This window comes from Necator americanus, chromosome II (genome assembly GCF_031761385.1).
Source record: "Necator americanus strain Aroian chromosome II, whole genome shotgun sequence".
NCBI lineage: Eukaryota > Metazoa > Nematoda > Chromadorea > Rhabditida > Ancylostomatidae > Necator > Necator americanus.
Window position 1 is genome coordinate 32,367,039 of NC_087372.1, and position 12,808 is coordinate 32,379,846.

General features: G+C 40.5%; 1 protein-coding gene across 1 annotated transcript; it reads left to right on the plus strand.

Annotated features, from left to right (window-relative positions):
• Positions 1–879: 879 nt before the first annotated feature.
• On the plus strand, positions 880–11,089 carry RB195_020167 (uncharacterized protein; the record flags this gene model as incomplete). Its single annotated transcript, XM_064188353.1, has 9 exons — positions 880–990; positions 4,103–4,262; positions 7,442–7,572; positions 7,768–7,856; positions 7,924–8,017; positions 8,098–8,206; positions 8,665–8,777; positions 8,999–9,060; positions 10,942–11,089. The coding sequence occupies 9 exons, from the start codon at positions 880–882 to the stop codon at positions 11,087–11,089; spliced, it is 1,017 nt and encodes a 338-aa protein (XP_064044234.1).
• Between the last annotated feature and the right edge of the window lie 1,719 nt (positions 11,090–12,808).

The window sequence follows — 12,808 nt, forward strand, 5'->3', positions numbered from 1 at the left end:
GAGTGCGCGTTTTAACGTGGTTTATAGAAATTGGAACTTTTCCCGGAAGTTTTTTTTACGACGATTAGGGAGAGATGTGAGGAACCACCGCAATCTACAACCCAATCTCCTGGTTTTCCCGCGGATTCTCCCACCACGTCAGATTTGTGGTATATTGCTTTCAATGTAGTTTGCAAAAATGATATTTGATGGGCAAAAGCTAGTCGCGAGTCGAACCCTGCTCTAATTGAACTGTACTCGACCTGCACTTATATCGCGAAAAACTTCCATGGAGCGTAAAGACCGTTCTTAACTGACAGATGGCTTTCCCATTTGAGAAGGCAATAGTTCATCAATCGACAGTGCATTAATGGGATGAAATAGCTGAGTCAATCAGAGCCCTAAAACCTGGGCATTAGTCTTAGATGATTGGTGACATGTAGACTAAAGCTACTAAGAGAAAAAAGGAAGATAGGGGTAGAACTACTAATGCTTTGATTTTAGAGGCTCTAGAGATTCTCTAGAGAGGCTTATTGGAAGTGAACAGCTAAGTCCTCCCATGCAGTACTTTCAAGGGAACCGAAAATGGTTTGAGATATGACTTCCCCCCAAACCACATTTGACAGCTAAGAACGGTCTTTGTGCTTTTGGAACTTCTTTTTTTTTTCGTGCGCCAAAGTGCAATCCGATTACAATAGGGTTGAGGGCTGCCTCCCCTACCCACTACGTTTTGCCTTCCGAGGACAGTTGGAGAGTCGGTTAGGAGAAGTAATTTCAAGAGGAAAGAAAAGAGGAGAAGAGGAAATGCAACAAGTGTTTTCAAATTCTCGTCTATTATTAGATCAATGCCAATAATCCCTGTTCTCTAGAGGATGAGATGAAGAAGGTGAAAAGACTGAAATGAGAAAGAAGCTTGAACGGCTCAAAATGATGCCTGGAGATGGCATTCCAATAAGCGTCGATGATTTGGAAGGGGATTTTGATCCTAAGGAGTATGATAAGCGAATGCAAGTCAGTTTTCTACTTTTCTTCTACTTATTTTGATTCATCTGTATTTCTGAAAAACGGCGTTTTTTCGTGCGAGACACGTTAGACCTTTGCGCACGCGCCGCTTCAATGAGCGAGCAGGTGAAAATCAATGAGGTCTCCTCAGCAGCCTATTCAGGTATATTCAATGAATGAACAGCTGAGAGAGTTGGAGCGCGTAGATAGGTGGCGCTTTCTAAGGTACTTCGAAGAAACTAATTCGGTTCCCATACCGTTTTTCAGGAAAAGTTAAGCTTAGCCACGTCATACCCGTGGAACCCCAAACTTTATATTTGCTCACAGAGTCCCCAGCATCGTCAATTTCATGATGCGCTTCCTTCAACGCTGATTTCAATTCCTTTGATGTGTTCACTTGTTCTCATCTAAGTCATTGCAAAAATGACTCATAGTTAATATTGCAGTCGTGAAAGTCATTGCATTGGCGAGCGATGAGCGACACTGAAATAGAATTATTCAACAGAATTTTGTTTACAGCACACTGATCTTCTCTAGAGCCACTATCTAGTTCCCATTGTCGCAACTGTCTAGCATTAATCAAAACCAGAATTTTGTGTTGTCGTGTCCATCGCGCGGTATTTTCAGAATAAATTATTTTACTTTGAAGATAGTTCAACAATAGATCTTCTCAATCGATCAACAATAGATCATCAATAGAGTTTTAAAGTGAAACAGCTTATTCTTTGCGGATCGTTTTCTGTCTTCTTTTCTTTGAGATCTGTGTCTTGTGGACGTACCTTTATTTCATACTTTGTCCTTTGCTTTTGCGCTATAACTTCCTGTTTTGCGACTTTTGTGGTATTCTGAGCTCTGTTCTCTGTTCTAGTCTTCTCTTCTTTGCATTATTATTCGTTACTGTCTTTTATAATTCTCCTTTCACCGTTAGCTATACTTGATTCAGCAGGGATTTCAGCGATGAACATGTTTGAGAACGTTGATAACGAAGTTGGCCTATATAAACAGTGTCGAAAGCTAATTCAATGTTTATCCTTGCAGTCGGTTACTTAATGTTTTTCACTTTTTATTTTGACGTTTTGTTGTTTAGTTTTGACAACTCATCGTTGTTTTGTACAGACGGATGTTTTGTGCGGACATGGTTGTTTAGTTCTGCCACCAACATCAGCAACGAGAAGGAAAGTCAACAGAAAAGGAATACAGGCGTGGGTGACCTGGACTAGGAGACCGGAATGAAAAGGGCAATCGTCTCGCCGTGCTGATGTCCGCCCCTCGCCACTTCCACAGAAATTTTCTTCTCTTAAAGGAAGATCATCGTCGGTGGATATGGGATTCGCCCAACGCCGCGGTTCGTGCGGAGATCTACCACATACTACCGGAGATAGTGTCTCCTTGACGTCTCTTAGCACCATCCTTTTGCAAAGGTTCTGATCATGATCTCCTTCGTGCGAAAATACGACTTAACCACACGATTTAAAAGAACATCTGCTATCGGTAACGAAGGAAGGAAGAAGTCGTATACGACTATCGCATATTCGAGTACCCTTTGACCCACGCTGACTGACGCATCGAGGAGGATTCAAATCTGGACTACGAGCTGCTGCTCAGAGGACTGCGAGCATGCTGAACGTCCGAATGCATCGCGCATTGTGCGGTTATTAGCAAGCACTAGCTGCAGAAAGGCGTTGCAGGAAAGTCTTTCAAGGTACAGGCAGAAGGATGATTCTGGAATCAGCACAAAAAAGAACTTGTCTAAAGAAATACGAGCGTCTTGTACAAAATATTCAAAATATCCACAAAACATTCGAAATATTCACAAGCTGGATTTCATCCAAGAACAAGGTGGAGCTGGAAACCTTCGAGAGCGTAGAAACGAATGCAATGCTGTCAGGGCTTGTCGATCAAGGTGGGGGTGGTTTGTAAGTGAGGACATTAGCCAATTGTTACGATCGATGCACCACTACGATACAGCTTTTCTAGCGCTCCCTCACCATATCTGTTGGAAAGGGTGTACGACAAGGTGATACTGTATCGCCGAAGCTGTTTGCGGCTGCATTACAACGGATAATGAAATCACTTGCGCGGGAAGAAAGGGGATACGTGTTGTCGGAAGATTACTATCTAACCTTCGTTTTGCGGGCAAAATCGTTCTCTTTTCGAGAAGTACCAGTGAAGTAGAAACGATATTCAAGGAGTTCAACGAAGCATGGAAGAGAATAGGATTGCGAAGAAACAGAAAGGAGACACAGTTCATGAAGAATGTCTACTGCGAGGATGAAAGAGTACAACTTGAAGGCTCTCAAAACGTGAACTTTGTCATATGTATACCTAGGACGCTCTGTGAATGCGGAGAGCAAAGAAGGAACTAAATAGAAGAATGGGAGCAGCGTGGGCAACATTCGCAGCCGTAGGGGAAGATACGGGTCAACTGAAGGATCAAGATCTCCCTGCACATCTGTTTGCCTTCACAGTTCTTCTGACGCTCTATTACGCAGCGGAAAGGAGGGCAGACACTGCTGTCACGTCTAGGAAGCTATTCACTACCTACAGATCCTTTAAAGGATGTCTTCTGAAGATTAAGTGACGCACACAACACCTAGCCGATCTTCGGAGCTCTGAATCAAGAGCATTGTCCCGTCTTCGCAACCCCGCGGAATATAATTCGAAAGCAAAGCATAGATGGGCTGATTATTGAAAGAATAATCGACGATAAATTGACTAAAAGAACGCTAGAGTGGACCCCAAGATGTGCTAAATGCTTTCGGGGAAGGTCGCCGACGAGACGGTGTGATATCGTGGATCAGCTGGATACGGCTGATGGAACTCGTCAACGTCGCTCCCGCAACTTGAGAACCTCTTTTATGACAATGACGAGGGAACGAAACGAGTGGAGAAGATGCCGGGGCCCGCACGTCCAGTGAAGACGGGCCATATTACTATCTAGCTAAGAACAAACTTATTACTACCAAATAGCAGAAACTTTTCGTGACGTTTAATGTCTTTGTGCAGGTATCTAGAAGAATGACTAATGGTGACTGCAGTTGTTCGACAAGTTTTCATCGTGTTCTATTTTCTCATTGTAGCGGTTATCGTCCCAGCTAAAAGTAAATAACTCCTATTTCAGATGACTAGAAAGGGTGTCGTTTTAGGAGCAACTTTGATAATATTTGCTGTCATTATCATTTTAACCTATCACGGCGACAAACGACTAGCAGCGGTCGATTCGGTATATACAAGACTTTCCAACTTGACGCAAATGTTCGGAGTGGCGCAAACAGCAAATGGTGATTTCTTGTTGATTCTCAACATTGCTTTATATCTTGTAATCAAAGAGATGACAATTACTATAACACTTCCAGGCAGCAGAAAGTATAGTTTAATTCATTTTTGGTGCTGTAGTCGGGTCAAGACGACCAGAAAGTGCGGCTACGTAAGCTGTTGGACCATGGATCTACTCATCCCACCAGTTCGATTGAAGCAAGTGAAGGTCCGCTACGGTCGCATCCGCTAGTTCCACTGCACTACTTGCAGCCGCACCCGCCCAAGCAAATGCACAAAGCTCTGGATCGTTTTGATTTAACTGCACCCCAGAGAAAAACCGTATCATACAGGGTAGCGAAGAAGTATAGGCCCGTATCCTCTTCAGGATCTCTGAGCCGAGATTTAGTTCCGGATGTACTTGACTTGCTATCTTTTCTTGACATTTGTGTTTCTCCTAATCTAGAAGCGATCGCTCGCTTGGCGGCAAGTGAGCAGTCGACTCAAGCCTCCGCTTCGAACTTTCCAAAAGATTATTAAACATTGGGAACATTGTCGTTAAATAGAAATCAGACCGCCCAGTGGCTGCTATTTTTATAAGGATACGTGGAATCGTCTAAAAAAAGGATTCAAAGAAATGATGGAATCAGTCTCACGAAAATGGATAGAGTGTTGGCAATTTTACGAAGATCTCTTTGGATGATGGTCCGCTAAGAGCTGGGATTCAAAAACTGTCGACTACTCAATAAACAAGTTATCAGCGATCAAGCAAGGAAGAAAGAAGGATAAATCCAAGAAACTGCTTGAGCGCCGCATCGAAGACAAGACGAAGAGACGGTTTTTACCACGAAAGAGGAGATGAAAAAATCATCGACAGCTTCTCAGTCCAGCTTTGAAGAATACCCGTAGAGTTACTACAAGGAGTTTTCTTTTTTCAAAAAGTTCGACGGTACGGGGCGACAACCGGAAGACCCAGTTGATTTCCAACTCTAATTTGTCAAAATGAGATTCTCGACAGGGCTGTGTTGCCTTGAAGTAAAGCCACGAAAACTTGATCTTCCAACAAGACCGTGCTCCTGCACACGGTGCTAAAAGGACATTACAATGTATAAAAACGAAAATTGGGCCGTATCTAACCAAGGATCTGTACTCCACAACACTCCTGGATCTCAGTTCATAGGAATTCAGTTGGTTTTAGAATAGAACGGAAGAATAGAAGAACAACTAAGAATGAAGAAGAAGCTTGACAAAATTTCGATCTTGACCCTTTATACCTTCGGCGCACCGCTTAACTCAAAGACATCACCCCACGAATCTGGGTTGGTACGGGTTTAGGTGGATTATGCCTATACGGTGTCGTACATTGTGGGGAAGAAGGCGATTCCGTTCATCTCTTCCTAATCGCCGTAAAGAACGACGGAGGATGAGGCTTCCAGCATTCCGGGGCACTGTTGTCTACGAAGAGTTGTACTGGAGCGCGCCAGCCTTGTGCACCTTCCAGACAGTTTTTTACGGCAATTAGGAAGGGATGAACGGAATCACCCTCTTCCCACAATCTACGGCCCTTACAGACATAACCCACTTAAAACCCGTACCATCCCAGATTCGTGAGGTGATGCTTTTAACTGAAGAAGCGTTTTTACGCCAGTATCAAAGCTAAGGGGTGGGTGTAGTGTAGCGGTTAGAGGTTCCGCTTCCTGCACGATCGATCGGAGGTTCGAATCCGCCCTAGTGCTCACCAAGCCTTTCTTCCCTCCGGGGTCAATAAATTGGTACCAGACTTGTCTGGGAGGATAGGTGATAGTTAAGATATATATTGTCAATTAAATAAGCATTTATTCCAAAATGTCATTTCTAAAAAGCAAAATTGGTCTTAACTCTCGTGCTCATACTATTGTATTTCGCCACCCTGTACATGCTTAGCTCGACTGTACTCTCTATACATCTAGTACAATAGGCGTGTTCCCTATGGAACTGCACCATACCACGAATCTGACGTGATGAACGAGTCCGCAGGAAGAATAAGAAATTGGGTTGCAGATTGGTAGGTATCCGACGTGGTTCCGCTCATTTCTCCCTCTCCAACATAAAAAAAACGGCGTAGAAACTGCTTTAGTTCCTACGAGGTACGTTTGAACGCTCCTTCACCTACACGTTGCGGTTCCCCCATCAGATTATTTAATTGATGATGTGGAGATCTCGTCAATCTTTGACTGTCCAACTGGATGGAAGCCGTTAGTCACATTACGCAGCTCACAGTTAGCTCACATTTGCAAGTGCTTGAAAACTGCAACGCCTTGCACGTAGTGGCTTTCGCGATATGGCACCGCGTCATCAGTGAAGATGATGACGGCTCTTCCAAAATTCCCACTCATCTAAAGATTTTGATGTCTCCTAAAACAGAACCAGTACCACGTAATGCGTGTTCGCCTTCATTGACACTTTATATTTGGTAAGGAGTGAATAATGCTTTTCGAACCGTTTCTTGGCGTGACAGCTGGATGCATTTGGTTCACCACTTTCTGCTCCTTCGGATATCTATTTCCTTGCTCGTTGGCCTCAAGTTGGTACCATCCTTTTTCAGAGATTAGAATTATGCATGTAAACAACTGCTTAATCAGTAGCTAACAGTTTACATGATACGGCGCAGGACCACAACTTATCAGTAAGATGATAATGTTCATGTCAGCACATCATTCTCTCCTAACTGTTAAGGAAAAAAAGGAGATAAACGCTCATACTTCGAATAATGTTTTCAGATTTTGTTTAGAATAAAGAATGAAAGGAATATAGGTGTAAAATCAAGTTTGAACACTTTGGTAACGCAGGACTAATGTATTCGGAAAGAGAGCTATGAAATCTCGCTTAAACTTCTTTAAAAAAAAGAAGAAAGCGTTGTTGGGAGAAATCTAAATTTCACCCTACAGAAAATCCCTCTATTAATTTTTATTGATCAGTGAAGCACCGCAAGAAGTCTCAAGTCCGTTCGGACTGGTAACTTATAATCAAGACATATTTTCTATAACATTGGTGGGTCTGTTGTCATCTTCGCCTAGTTTATCGTTGTTATCCAGAAATCTGTAATAGTCGCTTTTATTCAAAATTAACCTCTAATCAGTAGATTAGGGTTTTTTTGCATCAAACAGAATCAGCAAGGAAGTACCCATAGTTTTACTCTTTGAATCAATCTTTCCTTTACATTAAGATTCCGAAACTACCAGAAGTTGGGTCAGGGAGTACTATTCTAGACAAGCAGCGGATAGAATTCGTGCTTTGGATACAATTACAGGGAGCATTACTAACTTTGCTTCATTGTACAACACAATGGTACCTGAGGTAAGTAATTTACAAAAATTTAGCTACAGGTATCACTTCAAAGTACTTTAAAGTGGTCAACAATTAGGTTTATTTGAATCTGTTTGTTTTTTTTTTCTCAGGCGGCTTTCCCTTCTCCTCCTTTCGCCTTTTCTTTTACCTTAGAGGTCTGGAATTATTTTCCTCAGTTTTGTGTCGTAGTTTTTTCATCTTTAGGTGTACTGCCCGGCTTTGGTTCGAGTGGGCACTGTGTTGGATGGGGGAAAATTTGTATGTAATCCGCACGATATGCCAAAAAATTGTAGGTGGGCTCACCTTCATCGCAAAATTCTTCAGTACTGGTGGTGGTTTTTCCGTAAGAACGGTATTTAGTATATACTCACTTGGTCTGAACAATGAAATTTCTTTTGACGTGGACATCCAAGAGTTCAATAACTATACTTGCCGGATATATGGATACGATAGGGTGAGGAAAATAGTGTGATCTTGTTTTCAGTCGGCTTATCGCATTACGGTACTCCGAAACATTGGTAGACAGTATTTCAGGATATCCAAGCAGCTGAAATTTCGATACGCTACAAAGAAGTGAATGGGGAAGTTGAAAGTGTTACAATATCACCGAAGACAAACGTTACGAAAAATGAGTATTTTCTCGGTGAGTGGAAGTTCGCAAATCCATTCAATGGGATTCAAAGATAGGTCGTGCATGAAGAAAAAACTTCCACTATATATTTGGAATTTAAAATTACGTGTATTTTTGCGGTTTTTTTTATATGGGAAGTTACAAATCGTTCAAAATAGGATAATTTCGTTGAGAAAAGTACTGGTAAGATTCTTTCAAAGTATGAGAAAGATGTGAAATCTCTCCTTATAACTCTCTCTCTTTCTTTTTCACCATTTTTTTCTTTGCCCGTATCTTCTCCTTGCAATAATGTAATGGAAGTGGTTGAGAGTGGATTAACAATAGCAATGAGGACTTTCGGAACCTCAGCCACAATATAATGTAAAAGGTTAGCTACCAACTTTCGTTTGCTTTTTTTTTGGCTAATAAGATAGTGATCTACCACTCTTAAATCCTAGCGAATTCCAAGAATAATCTCCACCTTTATTTAGGCGATCTTCTAATCAAGAACAAGGATACATACGCAGAGATTCTCAAAATGGACATAGAATATGCTGAACATAAAACACTGATACCATTTTTACAAAGATTCTCAGTTTGTCAGGTGAGCGACGACTTTCGTCGTATGTAGAAAAGAAATCACGATTTTTTGCTATCAATGAAGGATAAAAATTTAGGATATTGAAAAGATTGTCACGAAGATTCGAATTTCAGAAATTATTGAAAAGATTTAATCTGAACAAAGTTTTTTTTATTAGTTTATCTCGTTCTTGCTGAATTTTTGAAGTTTTTTTTTTCCTTCAAACTCCGACCTTTCAGTTTTAGATACTCCTGGAGATACATGGCAAACCAATACAGCACGTGACCTTACTACATCAAATCGCAGAGTTAGTTCATATATTCGTTATCGGTCAGTAGTTCGCAGTTTGCTATACAATAACGAGCTTATTCTGTCACGTGTGTGTGTGTTTTTTTTTGACAAAATTCCAAAACGAAGTGAGACGTGTTCAACGGCGTTAGATAGTTGTGCTAACGCTGCAAAACGGTAAATTAGGGTGGGACGGGTCCCACGTCGTCGAATTAATGTCCCGAAAAGCTATGAAATAGGGTGGGATGGGTTAAACAGCGTCAAATTGGTGCACCGACTCGAATAACCATTATTGTGTGGTGCTACGGATCCCACGATGTAGAATTAGTGCGCCAGCGTCAGAAAATAGCAAAATGCACCACATGGGTCTTACAGCGCCGGAGAACTGTAGTACCGCAGTAAACGAAATGTTGTGCGCATGGAAGCTGTTGTTACAATTTCACCCCTGTACTGTTCCGCATAACTACTCACACCGCCCGCTTTCCTCAGGCTGGTCCTATTCTTTCTTCAGTAATTGGAAATACACATGAAAAAGGCTGTTTAGGTTGTAGATAACAGTTTACATAATCTGACGCGGAAACTTCTTTATCATTACGACGATGACGTTGATGTCTTTTTACGTCAGCACATTACTCTGCGCTAATTGTTGTAGAAAAAGAGAAGAAAAAGTCATGTTTCGAATTATGTTCCCAAATTCTTACGGTGTCGAAAGAATATATTTGTATTCTTTCGACACCGTAAGAATGTATTTGTATATGTGTAAAATCAAGTTTGAATGCTCTCCAGATGTAATGCTGACATACTTAGGTAGAAGACCATGAAATCATTACTTAAATTCATGATCACTTCGTAAATGCTTAAAGGCATCACCCCATGAATCTGAGGTGGTGCAGATTTCAGGTGGAGTATTTGTATACGGAATGGGAGACTATGGAGAGGGGTGTGATTCCATTTCTTCTTAAGTGTCGTAAAAAAACGGCCCGGAAGATGCGGCGCCGCACAAGGCTGGCGCGCTCCAGTCGAACTCCCTGTAGAAAATAGTGCGCCAGAACGCCTGAAGCCGTATCTTCCGGGCCGTTTTTTACGGCAATTAGGAAGAAATGGACGGAATCACCCGCCGCTTTAAACTTTCGGATAATGCCACAACATTTGATTTCCATTCATCAGCGAGTGGGAACGAGCATGTACCAGAAGTCTGATGTCCAGCTTTGGCCTTTTTATGTAAGATGTAAGATTTTATGTTGGTGTTTCTGTGGAACAAAATAGTGTTCGGATTGTAGATTACGAGTAGTGAACGTGGCCACACTCAATTGCTCTTCTGCCCCCAAATCGTCCCTAATAACGGCCTGAGTTCTACGAGGTGTTTTTGAATTAGTAAACGCTCCGATTCCCTCAGCAGCCTATTCATTGATTCTAGTTGAACGGGCTGCTGAGGAGGCCTTATTGATTTTTGAACGCCCTCTCGCGGGCGCGGGGCGTATAGTCGGGTGGAGCGTTCTTACGTACCTCGTAGGAACGAACGCTGTTCCCACGCATTTTTTTCTGAACGTTTTCGTGATATGCTGCCTTTAACTATAAAGTGGTAAGATCTCATACATTTTTCTTTTGGTTTTGAGGAATTGAGGATGTTTTGAGGAATTGAGGATCAATACTCGTAACCTGCACTCTATATTGTCCAACAGATACCGCAGCGTTAATTTCGTGATATGCTGCCTTTAATAATAAAGTGGTAAGATCTCGTACATTTTTTTGATTTCCGGAGATTGCTTTGTTATTTTTACATTACTATTTGTATTTAATCGGTAATATCCTTTGAACGCTCGGATTTGTGTGTTAATTAGACATTTTTCACACCAAACTATAAGCTTTCAGCACTGATCTCAATAGATGTTTGTTTCAGATTGGATTATGCATTGTTCTCATATGAAGTTAATGGATATTCTTTGGAAGCGTGTGAATATTCATTTATAAACCTTAATTGTATGGCACGATACGGAGCTACAATATGGAAACTATATTTGAAACACGTGAACCCATCAGAAATGTAGTCGATAGTAAATTGATCATGTTTCTCAGTGCTTTTGATCTTCTCACAATCGATTTCCACGTCTAGCTAGGCTAGTCACAATTCTACAATGCTTTGAAATGTACAGCATCATAATAATGATTATATTTCTCTCACTGCAAAAATACGTAATATTCCATGCTTATCTTTTCCATTCTACAACAAAAGCACAAAACTTACAGTTTTAGGAATTTTATTTCGCTCGTTCCGTTTTTATTTCAAAGTGATTAGTTGGGTACTTCACTTCTTTTTTTTTAATTCCATGGATCTTTTGCTTTGTTTCCGGAAGACTAGTCGTATCAAATTTTACCTTACAAGTAATTGAGGCCTTATGTATTTCCTCGTGAGACCTCTATGTTCGCTTATTCGTGTCTAGGATGGATTTTAGTTTTTTTTTTGTGCTAATAAAAACTTGCGAGAATCGATTTTTGCGAATTTTCTCCGTGCAAAAAAAAAAGAAGAAAGAGAAGAGAACTTTGCTAAATGTGCTCAGAAATGCATAAAAATTTTAGCAAAGCATTTTTTTTTTGGGAAAAAAATTACTGTTGGGAATGAAGATTTAGTGAATGGTTTTAAAAAAGCGGATAATTAACTGGACAAAGTTTTTGCTAGTGCTTAATTAGCTTTAGCCTTCTTTAGCTCTCAATTTTTCCTACGGGAAAGGATTTGAACGCGTTGAAATCCATCAATAATGCTCCACCTATTGATTTTGATTCAATTTTTCGTAACAGGCTTTTTACCTGTCTTCTTCGTTGTCATTATAATAAGTTTTCAAAGAGAAATTAACCCTCTTCTCATAATTGTTGAAAAAAAGTCAAATTTTATGGTTCGCTTAAAAATTAGTAGTTTACGAGTGGATCAGCTGTTCACCATATGCAAAATACGCAAAAGTTTCTTGTAGTCCTACAAATCCTTAAAATAACGACAGTATCCTGAAAAAATAGGGGAAAATTCTTATTAAAAAAACGAAGCAATGGATTTTTTTGACGTATATTGCCTCATTTTCTTCAAATTAGTTTTATTTATTAAAAAAATATTTTTACACGCCCGTTATATACATGCGCAGGATGGATTCTATATTCTTTAAAGAAATTAAAAATTAAAAATTCCTAAGTCGAAAGGAAATCGAACGGGTTAAGCCGCAACGCAACAAATTCCGCTTAGACACGGTCAAACCCTTCCAATCAATCCGTCAATTTTTTTTTTTTTGTTGACTGTGCTTTAGCTCCCTTCAACAGTTAACGAAGCTTATACTAGGAATATTCTCGAACGTTTCGAAGGCCAGCATAGGACGAAACACGTCTCTATAAACAATTTGAATGCCTGAAATGCGTAAATATTTTGTTTGCACTCGGCTGAGGCAATTAGAGACGCGGTGACATATGGTTTCGGCTGATTCTTGACCACTGCTTTTAGAGTGAACAAATGAATAAGTTTGCCGCTGATTTAATGGCAAAACACTACCGTTTACAGTACAGAAAATTGTCCTCAAATGGGACGCAGAGGTTTCGTTTGGTAAATTGGGAAAAGCACGTCATCCATAATGCATTGTGGCTGAGTTGGAGAGTCAAATTTGAAAAGAAGAAATTTTTTGAATCCCATGGATTAATAACAATGATAATGATACTACTTCTAATAATAATAATAGTAACAATAATAATAATAATAATACCAACAATAGCAATAATATCTAGTAATAATA